This window comes from Xenopus laevis, chromosome 7S (genome assembly GCF_017654675.1).
Source record: "Xenopus laevis strain J_2021 chromosome 7S, Xenopus_laevis_v10.1, whole genome shotgun sequence".
NCBI lineage: Eukaryota > Metazoa > Chordata > Amphibia > Anura > Pipidae > Xenopus > Xenopus laevis.
This window is the reverse complement of record NC_054384.1, coordinates 71,493,723-71,510,471: the sequence shown is the minus strand read 5'-3', so window position 1 is coordinate 71,510,471 and position 16,749 is coordinate 71,493,723. Positions and strand designations below refer to the sequence as shown.

Genomic DNA, 16,749 nt, shown 5'->3' with positions numbered 1-16,749 from the left:
GTTTTTTGGCGTTCAGCCGCAGGGGAGCGCAGGAATAGACGCAAGTCATTATTTGAAATGGAGCTGTACTCACTCAGGCGCGTGTAGGCGCCGAACGCAGGTTCAAACGCAACATGCTGCATTTTTCCTGCGTTCGGCGCCTACACGCGCCTGAGTGAGTACAGCCCCATTTCAAATAATGACTTGCGTCTATTCCTGCGCTCCCCTGCAGCTGAACGCCAAAAAACGGAACGCAGGGGAGCGCAGGTCAGAATGCTCATGTGTAAGAGCCCTAATAGTTTTTTGGCTGCTGGGGTTAGTGGCCTCCATTTGAAAGCTGGAAAGACTCATAAGGGGAAGGCTAATAATAATAATAAAAACAAACATTATATAAAAATAAGCAAAACCAATTGCAAATGCATTAGTAATAGGACATTCTATAACATACTAAAAGTTAACTGTGAGCCATCCATTTAAATGTTCTGTGCTGCTCTGCTTGTTACTCCTATTGACTTCCATTGAGGAACACAGCCATATTGAATTGTTTTACAAGAGTTTAAGTCAGGCAGAGGGAGGCAGAGAGAGATAAGCAGCTTCGGAGCACTAGGAAAGAAGAACTTTGGGTTTTCTGCTTTTGCAGGTGTAGATGGGGTAATTATTTAAATTTATCCTTTTCTGCATTGATCTGACTGGCTTCTCTGGGGTTGAGAGCTAACTGCTCATTTCTACAGCAATCTTACTGGCTTGGCTGGGGTTAATATGCTAATTAGTGATTTTGCGTATTAATTAGACTGGCACATCTAGGGGTTAATATGCCCATTATGCATGTTATTTAGTGATCATTCTGGCGTGTCAGGGTTTAATTTGCTGATTATCCATTTTTGTTAGTAATTATCCTGGGATATCTGGAGCTATTTTTCTGGTTAACCGTTTTATTTAGGGATGATTCTGCCATGTTTAAGGTAAATAGGCACATTTGCCAATTTCTGTAGTAATTATACTGCCTAGTTTGTGAATTAATTTGCTTGTTACCTATTTTATTTAGGGATTATACTGCCATGTCGAAGGGCTCATACTCACCAGCGTTTTTTTCCTGCACTCTCTTGCGTTCAAATACAAGGGAGCACAGGCCCAGTAGCAACTGACTTTTCCTTATACTCATGAATGCAGGTGGGGTGCAGCATGTAGCATTTCACCAGCAGTGCAGACAGAGACGGATAAATACTTGGACAAATATTATTCAGAAAAGGATATTGGAAAGTTGCTTAAAATTACATTTAAAGGGGAACGCCACAAAAAATTAACTTGAGCTTTTTGAAAATTAAACATAATTTTGAAGAACTTTGCAATATAAATCAATTAAAAAATATGCAGACTTTTCATGATTTTTAATGGTTTCTGAATGTTCCCTAAGCCTAGTCCCCTGCTGATCTGTATGTAGGGTTGCCACCAGCCTTCTTATAAATGTATATTTTTCCCTATTAATAACATTAGGATCAACCATCATTACCAAGCCGGTAAAATACTGGCCAGGTGACAACCCTATCTGTCTGGCTACTTTGTAGAGCTGGCTGACTACTGTTACTTTGTATCAGCAGCCATCTGTCCTCAGCCTGCATCCTCCAAACCCCACAATTCCCTGCACATGTGATTACAGTGCAATGCATTGTGGGTTATGTAGTTCCTGCATGCTGTCTGTAAACTGTGGAGAAGTTGTTACAATTTGTAACATCAGTGTTTTAGTCCTTTTTTCCCTGCCAGGATTTCAAATGATGCAGAAAGAGAAGAACTGTTAAACAGCTGGATTTAAGTACAGAAAATGTCATTTATTTATACTTTTTGAAGAAACAGGTAACAGTGATGGGTATATTAGGGGTTTCTGTGTTATGCGGGCCTCTTTATCAAAGTTGGGTTTGGAAGCCAGAGTTCCCCTTTAATTAGGAATATGTGATATTTGTGTTGACATGCCCTTTAATGACGACTGCACGCCCTCTGCTGTTGCCATTGCCAATTACAGCACCTGTCGCTTTTTTATGGAATGTCCTTCATTAATTTCTAGGGATGCACCGAATCCAGGATTTGGTTCGGCCGTTTTCAGCAGGATTCTGCCGAATCCTTATGTCTGGTTGAACTGAATCCTAATTTGCATATGTAAATTAGGGGCACAAAGGAAATCATGTGAATTTTCGTCACAAAAGATTTTTTTCCCCTTTTTTCTTTCCTGCCCCTAATTTGCATATGTAAATTAGGATTTGGTTCGGGATTCGGCCGAATCTTTCAAGAAGGATTTTGGCGAATCCCAAATAGTGGATTCGGTGCATCCCTATTAATTTCATACGACAAAGTCTTTTTCCCCCCTATTTCTATTTTGAAGGATTATCCTTAAAGAAAAAAACTCTCCCAATCAAGAATTTGGGATGTCAATGACAGCAGGTGCGACTGGCAACCAGGAATCTTTATCAGTCCCCTGCCACACACTAACAAGTGTGAACTGTGAGCAGAAAATCTTAATAATTACTAAGAAAACTTCGGAGCTTAGGTGGCAGAGGAAATTGTAGGAAACCATTAAGATAGAAAAATATTTCTCTTATTTTACACACAAGGTTGCGTGTTCTCTAATTAAAGTTTCAAACATTGTCACGCACGTTATCCGACTGTGTAACGCACAGTAACTTGTCACATAGCGGCTACGTGTTGCGTCACTGCGCTTGCGTACAGTTGTGACGTCAATCTCGCGTGACGAGACTTGTGGCGTTCGGCTTTTCTGTAAGACAGGAGGCTAGGAGCCTACAGTTTTGCGGGTGGTGTAAGTAGTGATCCTGGACTGCGGTCTGTGTTAGGGAAATCGCGGCTGTTTTAGGACTGTTGTATGATCGCTATGTAGGAGAAAGATGATGCAGGCACCCTCCCTCCCCAAATCTGCAGCTAATTGACTGACTGCAGGGGCCCCTCTAACAAAACCCAAACCCACCGGGCTCTGGACCCCCAACCATGGCGCCCTGAGTGCAGGAGAGCTTATACTACAGACACTGCCGACCTCTTGCCCCTCCATAAATCAAAATAAACATTAATAGGCACAGCTGTGAATGAGGAGATTGTCAAGAAAGCCATCAGGCTGCTCATTGATGGGCTACAAAACAGCATATCAGCAAAATAAACAGTATTGCCTTGTTATGTTATTAGAGACCTGTTATGTTTATGGTGAAAATGATCAGTCAGATTCAGTGTATTACTGTATTCATGTTCACAGGTGTAGATGGGCTTTGACTGTAGGTCGGACTTAAAAAGTCAGCCAGTAACCCGCTTTATTCATTTGTTTCTTTTTTTTCTGGACTAAAAACAACATGCTTGACGGCACTGCCATTCGATGGATTACGTGTCAGAGTTGCCTTGATTTAAAATCAAATACTTTTCTTTTAGTAGCTTGATAGTTCCTAGCTGTCGGTTTTTTTTCCTGAGGACTTTATCATGTGGCAATTGTAGAACTATTGACTGAAAACCCTATGGTGTAGGCTTAGGATCAACTTTTGCTTCTGACCAATTGAGGTATTCCTTTTATATAGGCTTACTGGCTACAAAATGAGTCAAGGGGACACAAACTCCGCTGCTGTCCCTCATGTGGCAGAGGACTTACACGGAGATGACCGCTGGCTGTCACAGGTGAGAACTACTTAGAGAATAATGTACAGTTCCCTTTTTTTTTTAAACTTTTCTTAGAAGAGGGCTTCATTTTCATAACTGCAGTGTGGGACACTTAAACTCCCTACATAAAACAAATGTTTGTTTTCTTTAGTGAATTCTTCAATTTCACGTGACTAATGGTGGCCATACACGGGCAGATAAAGCTGCTGATATTGGTTGTTTGGACCGATTTGACAGCTTATCTGCCCGTGTATGGGGGCTTCCGACGGGTCTTCCCGATCGATATCTGGCCACGATATCGATCGGGAAGGTTGGATTTTTACCCGACCAACCCGTCGGAGCCGCTTGGCGCATCGTAATTCGATCGTTCGGCCATACGGCCGAACGTTCGAATTACCCCCGATATAGCCATGCAGTTTAGTGGCATATTGGGGAAAGATCCGCTCGTTTGGCGATGTCGCCAAACGAGCGGATCTTTGAGACAATGGCCACCTTATTGGAAAACTGTAAGGGTCATGGCACACAGGCAGATTCAGGGAGATGAGTCGCCCGGTGACAAATCTCTTCTTCGGGGCGACTAATCTCCCCGAACTGCCTCCCCGGAACTTTCCTCATGAGGCAACTTCGGAAAACAAATCATTTTGAGTGTCATCTCGCCGGCGATTTACATTTTAGGCAGGGGAGGCAGTTCAGGGATATTAGTTCCCCCGAAGAAGAGAAGATTTGTCGCTGGACGACTAATCTCCCCGAATCTGCCTGTGTGCCTTAAACCCCTAAATTGTTTAATATACCATTTGTCTTATTGATTTTAATCAGCTATGCCTAAATATAGGGGCAAATTTACTAAGGGTCGAATTTTGAGGGTTAAAAAAGCCTCAAATTTGACTCTACAATGTCCCCATAGGCTAACATTCAATTCGGTAGCTTTTATTTGGCGAAGTATTGAGTCGAAGGATTTTTTTAAAGAGACAGTACTTCGATTATAGAATGGTCGACCGTTTTTTACTTCGAATCATTCGATTCGATCAAATTTGACCAATTCGATGGTCGAAGTACCCAAAAAATTACTTCGAAATTCAAATATTTTTGGATTCGAACTATTCACTCGAGCTTAGTAAATCTGCCCCATAGTGTTATGTGCTGTATTGTAATAAAGATTGGAATGTTATTGTTTTTAAAGTTTTGCCTACAATAGTAATGTATGATGAAAACCGTATGAAAATGTTTATTATAAACATTAAATATTTAATTGTGAATGCACTTTAGATCCTTGTTTTAATTTTACTTAAAATAGTTTTAAATATATTATAAGCAAACAAAAATAACATGCACAAATACTGTTTATATTTCCTCCTGCAGCACAATAGATTTGTCCTGGACTGCAAGGACAAGGAGCCAGATGTTCTGTTTGTAGGTGACTCATTGGTGCAGCTAATGCAGCAATATGAGGTGAGGCTTTACAAGAATTACAGTAGCTTTTGTGCTATTTGCCTTCCCTTTATTCTGTCTTTATTCTCTCTATAGGCTTACATTTAAAATGCTTTCTCTTTGCTGGAGTGAATTCATATATGTTAGGACTTATTTTTTTTTATCGTCTTGTCATTCAAAAAAATACATACATGCACGCATACACGTGATAACAGATAATACTTATCTAACACTTAACCAAATAGTCAATTGGCTAGTTGATCAACAAAATGTTAAATAATTTTAAAAAAAAACCCTTTCCCTGTGCAGTTTAACCATATTTCTTAATTGATTTGTACTGGATGTACAAGCTTCTGGCTTGTTATGCAAGACTTACTAGTCCTACCTACATTAATTAATTACGCTGTCTTTAGTACTAGCACCACATAAGCTTTATAGCAATCACTAGGTACAGAACTGAATTGTTTTATAATATATTATATATACAAATATGCATCCTTTCACTGATGTCAGAGAGTATGTGTTGTAGACATGTGAATAGAGCTAAGCCCCAACATCAAAGGGCTCATTTAAAATGGATGTAAAATTGTTCTCTGCTGACACTACTCATAAATGTACTTGCCTCCAGAAGTGATGCCTTTGGAACACACAAAAAAAAACGTGCAAAACTTGACAGCAGTGGTTGCTTATTTGCTTCTGCGTTCGTACGTTCCCATATTAAGTCACTCGGTTTGCAGATGATAGTGTCTAAACATGAAGACACACAGAGTTTATTAGTAGCAGCTACTTGTCACGGCTACAAAATAGACAATAATGATAATTGGTTGTACTAAAACGCTACATGTGTTAGCAGAAGCAATTCTCAGTATTGTCTATGGCAGGGCATTTTGTAGCCTCAAAAAGTAACTAATACTAGTAGCTCTGTGTATCTTCACCTTAATACCCTTTTATCTAAGATGTATATGTTGTTTTAAAAATGTTTTTAAGATGCCACCAGTCTGCACCTTTTGTACTTTAGGCAGACTCTTATGTAATATAGTTGAACAGGGAAGTAAACATTGTGGCTGCTGGTGATCTGACAGCCTTCTCATGTAGCCGCCCCTAGGGAATTAGCTGGGATAATCTGAGATTATACAGTGTTCTCCGCCTTATATATTTTCTATTTAGCAAACTCCTTGTTTTCATGCACTGCTTTTATTAGGATGTAATCGCTTAGGGGCAGATTAATTAAGGTTCGAATTGAAAATTAGAATTTTCAAATTTGTTTTATGGTCCAAACTGTCAAATTCCACTAGGGAATTATCCAAACTCGATTGGCGTTTTTTTGAAAGAAATTTTAATAACATTTCCGAGATTTATCATACTCCAAATTTATCCTTATCCAAATTCGACTATTCGCCTGCCGAATTACTCTATAAGTCAATGGGAGAGGTGCAGTGACCAATTTGGAGTTGTTTGTAGCCGTCCTGATATTCAAGTTTTTTTTTCAGAGAAAAAAACTAATTATATTCGAGTTGGTAAAATTCTTCCAAGTTTTACATATTCGGTTTAGTTAATAAGTAATCGAATTTTGAGTAAAATCGAATTCATGTGAGTTTAAAAAAAAAAAAAAACTCATGAATTCAAAATTCAACCCTTAGTACATCAATTAAATGCAAATGTTTTATTTTAAACAAACCATATTCGGGCTTACTAATTAGTTTAATATATTGATACATCCCTTTTCATTTACCATATAATTGTTTTGGGTTTTTTTTTGTGTTTGTTGGTTTGATTTTTTTCACTTGTGATATTGGAGAGCTTGTGTTGGCTTTGGCCCTTTATAAAATTAGTCTTCTTATTATTTTCTTCATTTCAGGTCTGGAGGGAGCTTTTTTCGCCACTCCATGCATTGAATTTCGGTATTGGAGGTGATACAACCCGTCATGTTTTGTGGAGACTTCAGAATGGGGAACTAGAGAATATCAGACCAAAGGTAGTGAATGAAATGTAAAAAAAAAAACATTGCCGCTTATAGTGTAACATTTTGGTCATGTCAGTGTTTTATGGGAAAGAAAAACATTTAAACAAGAACTAAACGCTAGCCCATTTTTACCCCACCCCACTCAATTCCATTGCCCCCTAGCTTACTCCCCGCAACATATATTAAAATCTGCAGAGTTCACAGGTGCCATTTTCCTCTGTCTTTGGATCCTCATCTGTCATTTCTTTGATACAGGTTTTATGGGATTATGCACAGGTCAAAGCTGATTCAGGATGTAGATTCAACTGTGCATGCTTCAGTAAGACCCGTGTCTACAAACTAATAGAAGTGCATCAGAAGACAAGGGAACATGACCCCTTTGAACTCTGCTGTGCAACTCTGCATATTTATGGCAGGTTGGCACACAGGGAAACTTTTAAACAGTGTAGATGTTGCAAAGAGGGGCTGAGAATGAGCTAGGGTTTAATTTAGTTAGTAAAGTACAGGTATGGGACCTGTTATCCTGAATGCTCAGGACCTGGGGATAATGTATCTTTACGTCAATTGGAACGTCATACCTTAAAGGAAAACTATACCCCCAAAATGAATAGTTGAGCAACAGATAGTTTATATCATATTAAGTGACATATTAAAGAATCTTATTAAACTGGAATATTTATTGAAAGGAGAAGGAAAGTCAAAAAATAAATAGCCTTTTAAGTAAAGTCTTTTGCACATAGAACTTGCAATATGCAAATTAGGGTTGTGACTTTTTGTCACAAAACAAGGAAGTAAAAACTGTTTTCTCTTTTCCAACCGTAATTTGCATATGCAAATTAGGATTTGGATTGGTATTTGGTAATCGTAAAGGATTCTGGGGGTTTGGCCGAATCCAAAATAATGTATTCAGTGCATCCCTAATTTGCTTATATACATCTTGGGTCCTCTTCATGCATGTCCATTTAGTACTGATCTCTTGTAATTTAACATCTTAAACTTGCTACAGGTATGGGACCTGTTATCCAGAATGCTCGGACTTCGTGTTTTTCTGGATAACAGATTTTTCAATAAATTGGATCCTCATACCTTGAAGAAAATCATGTAAACATTTAATAAACCCAATAGATGGGATAATTCAATTAAGGTTAATTGTATCTTAGTTTGGGTGCAAGTGCAAGGTATTGTTTTATTGTTACAGAGAACAAGGAAATCATTTTTAAAAATTTGGATTATTTTAATAAAATGGAGTCTACGGAAGATGGCCTTCCTGTAATTAGTAGCTATCTGGATAATAGGTTTCTCGAAGACAGATCCTGTACATACAATGCAGTTAGAGGCATTCTTTCATAATTTGCTTAAGGCACATTGGTTTATTACCACCCAAGGTTATTAACAAGTACACATAATTGACCCAGTTGCACCCTGTGGTCCACTTGGTAAATGAACCCTTTACACTGGTCAGGGAGGAGTATTTTAAATATAAACTGGCATCCCTTATTAAAAATAAAAATCACCTTCATATGCTGTCATTTGTCTGTGATTTCCTGAGGCAGTATCAGTAACCTTGGGCTTTGCGGGCAAGTACTGACCTATTTTCTCAAAGAGAGAGAGAACATTTGCCAGCGCACGGTTTGCCTTTAAAAATAATTATTAACAAAAATTGAGGTGTTAGTACCACACTTTGGCCAAAATATGTAAGGTCATGTGCCACATCAAGGCCCCTCGTACGTGAGTCCTACACTATTTGTGAGCATTATAAGTTTGTAGTGCGTTTAAAATCAAGCAACCAATTTGACTGAGTAGTAAGACCATTGTGCACTTACCCTTAGCTCAGGAGGGCTAGTGGGAAAGCAGGGAGCTTTTAAGCCCCAGCCAACAAACATACACCTGTGAATAATTACCATCCTACTCTATTAGCATTTTAAGCTTGTAGTGCATTTAAAACCAAGTTCTCCAGTAACCTATGTGACTGAGTAATAAGACCATGGTGCACTTCCATGTATAGCACTATATTTATTCTGCAGAATGCTTTACCATACCTGTGTACACAGCTCTAGACATTGTCTCTGTTTGTTTAGGATAGCAGCTGCCATATTGGCTTGGTGTGACATCACTTTCTGCCTTCCTCTCTCCCTGCTCACTCATAGCTCTGGGCTCAGATTACAGCAGAGGAGGGAGGGAGAGAGGAGCAAACTGAGCATGCTCAAGCCCTATCCCTGGAGGTTTATGCTGAAAGAAGGAAGTCTGATACAGAAGCCCATGTGTACACAATAGAAGGAAAGAAATGCAGTGTTTTGTTTGACAGGGGACTCAGAGCAACATTAACTTTGAGGGTTTACTGGTGTATTTATATAGACCTTTCTGATAAGACTTACTTACTTTTAACCTTTCCTTCTCCTTTAAACAGGTTAAATAGTGGATAACAGATAACACCATTATGTTACAGAGCATACAGAGCTTATCTGCTATCTGATGTGTAATCTTGAGTCTTTTCTCCTCTCAATGCTGCCCCCATTGCTACACAGCAGCTTATTTATATAAACAATAATAGTATTTCTGAAGCAAACACAGCAGTTTTACCAGTGCAGGGCAACACTGCATTATATTTTTATTACTTTAAAACACTATTTTTTTTATGTTACTGTGCCTTTAACTCAGGGGCTATAGTGAAAAAGCAGCTTTTTAGCCCCAGCCAATTAACATTCATCTATTAATAATTCCTTGTTTTAAAGACTGAATGGCAGCTATAGGCAATATTTGGCTACAAATCTGACCTGTTTTCTGTTTCACTGAAATGATTCTAAGAAAGCATTACTATTAAGGCTGAGGCTGATGAACTCAATCTTATTTAGAACTATGTGGCCACTGTCACATATGGTATTAGAAGAGGCAGATGACAAGATGCCAATCTGCTGGCATCTGACTAGTGTTCCAGTAGCAGCGAAAGGCACAATATCCAGCAGGGTGGCTTTTGGAGCAAAAATGCACATTTACACAATTACGCAAAGCTCCATAACATTAGAATAAGAAACTAATACAAGGTTAACAGCATTACTTCAGGAATCACTTTCTGGCTTGCATTTGTTTTAACTTTCCCATGAGCTGCAAAGTAGAGACCAGAAGTTTACTATTAGATGTAATGTTTCTTAAAACTAAGCAGCATTTTTGAGTGTATGTATTCCTTAAACTAATATTCTCTGAATGTTATTCCACCAATTCCTAATGGTTTTACAAATGGCTTTACTTAGTCTAAATGTTATACAGATATCTGTGTCTCTTAATTTTTTCTAAATTGTGGTGAATTTGTTTTTGCAATATTTTGTGATGCAGTGCCCTAATTATGTTTGCTGATTTTTGTTTTCATAATTTCCAACCTCCGAAGGTCATTGTGTTATGGATTGGGACCAATAATCACGATAACTCAGCTGAAGAGGTGGCTGGAGGAGTGGAAGCCATTATAAAACTCATCAACACACTGCAGCCACAAGCCAAGATTATTGTCATGGTAAACAGATTATATCTGGCTGCTGGACAGGGAAAGGTGGAAAGCACTGGAAGATCATATGGATTGTTTGGATAATGACTGATATAGCATTTATTGACCTTAACAAACAAGGGAAAGTTGTGCTCACCACTAATTTTTAAAACTATTAGACGGGGGTGCAATGAGGCTGTGTCCACAAAATACATATAGACAAATACAAGAGTCCTCTGCACTCAACCCATTATCAATATATTTAAGACAGAGACATTTTGTGCATACTGCTACTGAAAAATGCCTTACCCTTTAAACAAAACAGGGATTGTTTGTCCATATATTGCAATATATTTAAGTTGGCCAACTACATCAAAGTCATCCCATATCTGGCCAGTCCTATGCTCAATTTTCATCTGATTCATTAAGAATTCTATTCCCTCTTTAAACATTTTACAAAGGGAATAAGTTGCAGGTAAAACTTAGTCCCTTTGTAAAATGTATAATGAAGCAATTGAATTCTTAATGAATCAGATGAAAATTGAGAATAGGACTGGCCAGATATGGGATGACTTTGACGTAGTTGGCCAGCTTAAATATTTTGCAATATATGGACAAACAATCCCTGTTTTGTTTAAAGGGTAAGGCATTTTTCAGTAGCAGTATGCACAAAATGTCTCTGTCTTAAATATATTGATAATGGGTTGAGTGCAGAGGACCTCTTGTATTTGTCTATAAGCATATAATGACCTTGTTTCTCCAAGGAAACGGACATAGTAAAAGGATTAAAATAATTTGAAGGAGAAGGAAAGCTATCATAGAAGTTTATTGCCAGTAGATTAGCCACAATAGTGCAAGCTATAACGCTATATTTGTTCTGCAGAATGCTTTACCATACCTGAGTAAACAGCTGTAGAAGCTCTCTTTTTGTTTAGGATAGGAGCTGCCATATTAGCTTGCTGTGACATCAATTCCTGCCTGAGTCTCTCCCCACTCATAGCTCTGGGCTCAGATTACAGCAGGGAGGGGAGGAGGGAAAAGGGAGGGGGTGGGAGAGGAGCAAACTGAGCATGCTCAAGCCCTGCCCTGGAGGTTTAAGCTGAAAACAGGAAGTCTGATACAGAAGCCCGTGTGTACACAGTAGAAGGAAAGAAATGCAGTGTTTCTTTTGACAGAGGACTCAGAGCAGCATTACTTTGAGGGTTTACTGGTGTATTTATATAAACCTTTCTGATAAAGCTTACTTCATTTTAGCCTTTCCTTCTCCTTTAAAGGAGAAGGAAAGCCACGGAGACATTTTATTGGCAATAGATTAGCTGCAATAGTGCAAGCTAGAATGCTATATTTATTCTGTAGAATGTTTTACCATACCTGAGTAACCAGCTCTAGAAGCTCTCTGTTTGTTTAGAATAGGAGCTGCAGTATTAATGTGGTGTGACATCACTTCCTGCCTGAGTCTCTCCCTGCTCTGGGCTCAGATTACAGTAGAGAAGGGAGGGGTGGGGGGAGAGGAGCAAACTGAGCATGCTCTTGCCCAGGGCAATGAGGTTTAAGCTAAAGGCAGGAAGTCTGATACAGAAGCCCATGTGTACACAATAGAAGGAAAGAAATGCAGTGTTTCTTTTGACAGGGGACTCAGAGCAACATTACTTTGGGGGTTTACTGGTATATTTAGATGGACCTTTCTAATAAGGCTTACTTAGTTTTAACCTTTCCTTCTCCTTTAAGAGTAAAGCCACAGTACCTGTTAATCTGAGGAAATAAATAAGCATTCCGGTCCTAGGGCAGCAAAAATGATAAATTTACTGGCAAGTAATACTGGCCCCAGCAGCATTAATTTGAGGGTTTACTGTTGTAATTATATAGACCTTTCTGATTGCTTAATTTTAGCCTTTCCTTCTTCTTTAATGTCTCCCCATTACAGATAATAAAGGTGCTTATGGCACAAATAGAGATATACAAAAAGATAAGGATTATGAATAACATCTTCATAAAACCTTTATTTATTGTCCTTATTATTCTTGGAGAAAGCAAGGTGTGGGTTATCATCATACAGTTCAGACTGTTATAGTTGTAACATTTTTCATATATTTTTAGTAACTCTTATTTTTCAGGGTTTGCTGCCACGTGGTGAAAAGCCAAACCCACTCCGCGAGAAGAATGCTCGTGTGAATCAGATCATACGCTCATGGTTGCCTCGTTTGCCAGGGGTGCAGCTGTTAGATGTGGACAATGGTTTTGTGCACTCGGATGGCGCCATCTCCAGGCACGACATGTTTGATTTCCTCCATCTTACTGCTTCCGGGTATGCAAAAGTCTGCAGACCACTCTATGAACTAATCATGCAACTTCTTGAAGAAACTCCAGAGGAAAAGCAGGTCACCCTAGCCTGACCCCTGCTTTGGCTCCATCTTCGTTGTCCGTTTTACAACATTGGCTGCCCCTCATGCTCAATGCAACTGCATCAGCTGTATATTGATATGCGCAGTGTGTACACACAAGACTTGCATTCACCTGTTCCACATCTTCCTATAAATTCCCTTTACTGTCTGTCTTTGCTAATGGCAGTCCTAATAATGCCTCCTCTGCAGATCCTGATGTGTAATGTGGAGTTCAGGTTTCCCAGAAAAGGCAACAGCATGATAATTTATTAACAATGAAGGGCATTGTATAAAACCAACAACACTTGTGGTTTACCATGCCAGAGTAAACGGTCATAAAACCAGTAGAAAGGCATGTAAAATAATTATATTTTATTCTCTAAAATTGTTACATTTTGAGGTATCACTAAAACATCTGCCAGTCTTACTTTTTAACAGTGAGACTGTCAAATGTATCACTGGCCATTTAACAGGGTGGATTTTTGTTTTTGCAAGCACTGAGTAGATAATGGTCTGTGTGTGCATTTGACTGCTGTGCTTCTTAAAACAAACTGGCATAAAAGGGGTTAAATGTAGAAACATCCTGCTTTGAGTAGGCAGCCCTTTTTCTGCCAGACTAGTTCTGACACATGGCAAACCCTTGTAATTTGTTTTATATGATATTTTGTCCTGTGTCTGTCTTAACCTTGAGCAGGGCCAACTCAGGCTGGAACTTTGTATATATTTTGCTCGTATGATTTATGTGTTTGAGAATCTCTGGCCTGTCCAAGGGACCAACAGTTCCATGGATCAACACAAAAAGAAGCAGACTTATAAATGTGGTGGAATTTTCTTATGGATTGTTGCAAACTGAGAATGCAGTGCATCGTACTGTGCTATAGAGAGAGAGAGGGGAAGCATAAGGTAGGCTGGAATAAATATTTTAAAGTCATCCCCTTACTTTATTACAGATAGTAAAGGGCAGCGGTTGTCAAACGTTTTCATCTCAAGACCCTCTTGGACCAGTTATCTATAGATTATCCATAGTTTGAAGAATATCTACAAGTTTACCAAATCTCTAACTGAATTTACCAAATCTCTTAACTGAACTTTAAGCTGGGCTCTTGTGCATTTATGTGAAACTTAACATTCAGTTAAGACTCCATACCCTTACTGGCCCAATAATTTGGCAACCACTGGTGTAAGCAATTAATAGTTTACTTGAAAGGGAGCTGTCCAATTTTGAAGACGGCATGTGTTATTATAAAGTGACTTGTATGCAAGCTTTCTTTTTTTCACAAGGCATTATTTATTGGATTGTGGCTGAATATTCTAAATTAAGCTGTCCGTTTGGGAATTTTTTTTCCTGATTTGTTTGACTGCTTAGGTGTGCCCCATATCTACTTCTCAGCTGAAATTCTGCTGGTTAACAAAATGTTGTCTACATTAAAGGCATCATTAAGAGTATGGTTGTTACAAGGAAAAAATGAGTGATTTAGATTGGCCGGCATGCTTCGTGGGCTTTTTTGAATAAAATGTTTAACTATGTTCTATAAGTAAATCCCAATAATTGTTAAAGGGGTGCGCAACCCGTAAAACATTTTGCATAATAAAATAACATGTAATTCTGAGCAACTTTCCAATATACATTAATTACACAATATCAATGGATTCAAGGTTATTTATCATTTATTTACTATTGAGAGCAATGTAGGGCTGAATGTTTACAATCTCCGTACCCCTGGCTGAAATGTTTCAATGTAATCTTTCCTACCGCACACCTGTAGTTCACCAGTCCTGCAATGGTGGTGCGTTCTTCCGTTGACCCGGCAGGATGTTTGGTGGCTAAATAAAACGGGATACTCCCCGACTGCATTAACTTGAGTGTGTGCGGATCCGTTTCTATACGTATGAAATGTTTCAAACCAGACCTGGAGGTGAACTGACACTGTTACAATGTTCCTGGCCTAAAAATGGAAAAGGATAAACAAAAATGTTTATAAAATTGCAATTTAATTAACAAATATGTTTTGGAAAGTTGTTTAGAATTACATTTCATTATTTAAAAAAAATAAAAGTTGGTTAGAATATGCCTTTTAATCAAAATCCCGTACATATACTTTTATTTTTTTTAGGAAATGATATATAACCAACATATATATATATTCTTTAAGTTGCATAGACATTGACTATCCCACGGCAGCCCAATTCTCTTATTAGCATCATGCCATTGTGTTCTTACTGAAATTAAATTGTGTGTGTAGGATATCTATTATTTTGTTATAAAAATATATATAGTTCTATATTTTACAGCCTGGGACTACAGCTAAGGCATCTTTCTTTAAAAGGGACCAAATTTGATTTACAGTCAGCATTTGGGGAGGATGGGTTCCCTGTACTGCTTGAAATTCCTCTGTCTGTGTTTTAGCTCTGTATAGCTTACAGTCTTCTTTTATTCTTGAGCTTGCATTTCTGTGTATGACAAATGTGAAATGATCCACCCTCTATTATTGTGACAGATGTGTATGGAGCGGCGTTATAAAATTCATATTTGAATGTTGCCAATGTCTACTTTTTCTGACTCCAGGGGGTAAGAAATGACCACATCTGAGCAGGGTTCTGTTTACTTTGATCATTCACAGTTCTTAAAAAGTGATCCTCATTAGAAAATATGTGCCAAAAAAACTTTAAAAAGGCTACCCAGTCAGTTTTCAGTGATATATACAATCGACTAGTGTTTTACATGTTTCCTGTAAAAATCTTTTACAGTATCCCTTATTTTACGGATACATTTTATACTACTATCAGGGCCGCCATTAGAAATCGCCGGGCCCCAAAAAACAAAATCTTCGGGGCCCACCCTGGCCCCCAAGCCCCACCCCAAATCCGCCCACTCCACACAACAGTTAAAATACCACACAGACATCAGTGCTAAAAAAAGATAACCCCCCCACACACACAAGTTATAAAAAGCTATTGATCGTCAGGGCCCCCCTTATAACTGGTGCCAGGGCCCTCCTTAAAAGTTTTTTTAAAAAATTGGCGGTCAGGGCCCCCCTACAAGTTAAAAAAAATAATTGGTGACCAGGGCCCCCTATAAGTTAAAAAAAACATTGGTGCCGGGTTCCCTTTACAAGTCGAAAAAAAATCGGGGCCCCAAAGAATATTTTTTTAAAAAACATTGGTGGCAGGGACCTATAGAATATTAAAATAATACATTGGTGGCCAGGGGATTAAAAAAAATGAAAAAAACACATTGGTATTCAGTAGAATTGAACTCATGGCTTCAGGACTTCAACTTTGCCTCCTTTCGTGACTTTGGTTCTTTTCGCCGCTTCAGGACTTCAATTTCGGCTGTTTTCGGTGACTTCGGGTTTTTTCGCCATTTCGGGAGTATAGCTTTTCGCATATCGGCTGTGCGGGACTTCAGAAATGGCCGCAAAGGCTTTGGCCCCCATTGACAGTGCCAAAGCCTTGCGGCCATTTCCGAAGTCCCGAACAGCCCATATGCGAAAAGCCAAACTCCCGAAATGGCAAAAAGACCCGAAGTCATGAAAACAGCCGAAATTGAATTCCTGAAGCGGCGAAAAGACCCAAAGTCACGTAAGGAGGCGAAGTTGAAGGCTCTTTCAAAAGTGCATCACAGCCGGGCCCCCCTTCAGGCCCGGGACACTTGTACCCCCTGCCCCCCCCCGATAGCTGCCCTGACTACTATTAAAGGGCTAGCTCATCTTTAAATCTTATGATATAGACAGTGATATTTGTAAGGCAATTTGCAGTTGGACTTTATTCATTTTTATTATTTTGAGTTTTCTACGGATGCTTTTCAGTTTGGAATTTTATCAGCTATTATGGTCCAATTTACCCTAGTGACCTGGCAGTTTGAATGAGAGACCAAAAAA

The 16,749-nt window shown here is 38.8% G+C and overlaps 1 protein-coding gene across 3 annotated transcripts; it reads left to right on the top strand.

Annotated features, from left to right (window-relative positions):
- The first annotated feature begins 922 nt into the window (after positions 1-922).
- On the top strand, positions 923-15,407 carry pafah1b2.S (platelet activating factor acetylhydrolase 1b catalytic subunit 2 S homeolog). Of its 3 annotated transcripts, none has more exons than XM_018226799.2 (6): positions 923-941; positions 3,543-3,639; positions 4,981-5,070; positions 6,908-7,024; positions 10,395-10,517; positions 12,602-15,407. In XM_018226799.2, exons 2-6 carry the CDS (start codon positions 3,559-3,561, stop codon positions 12,878-12,880), a joined length of 690 nt encoding a protein of 229 aa, XP_018082288.2. In that variant the 5' UTR covers positions 923-941; positions 3,543-3,558; the 3' UTR covers positions 12,881-15,407.
- Positions 15,408-16,749: the final 1,342 nt, after the last annotated feature.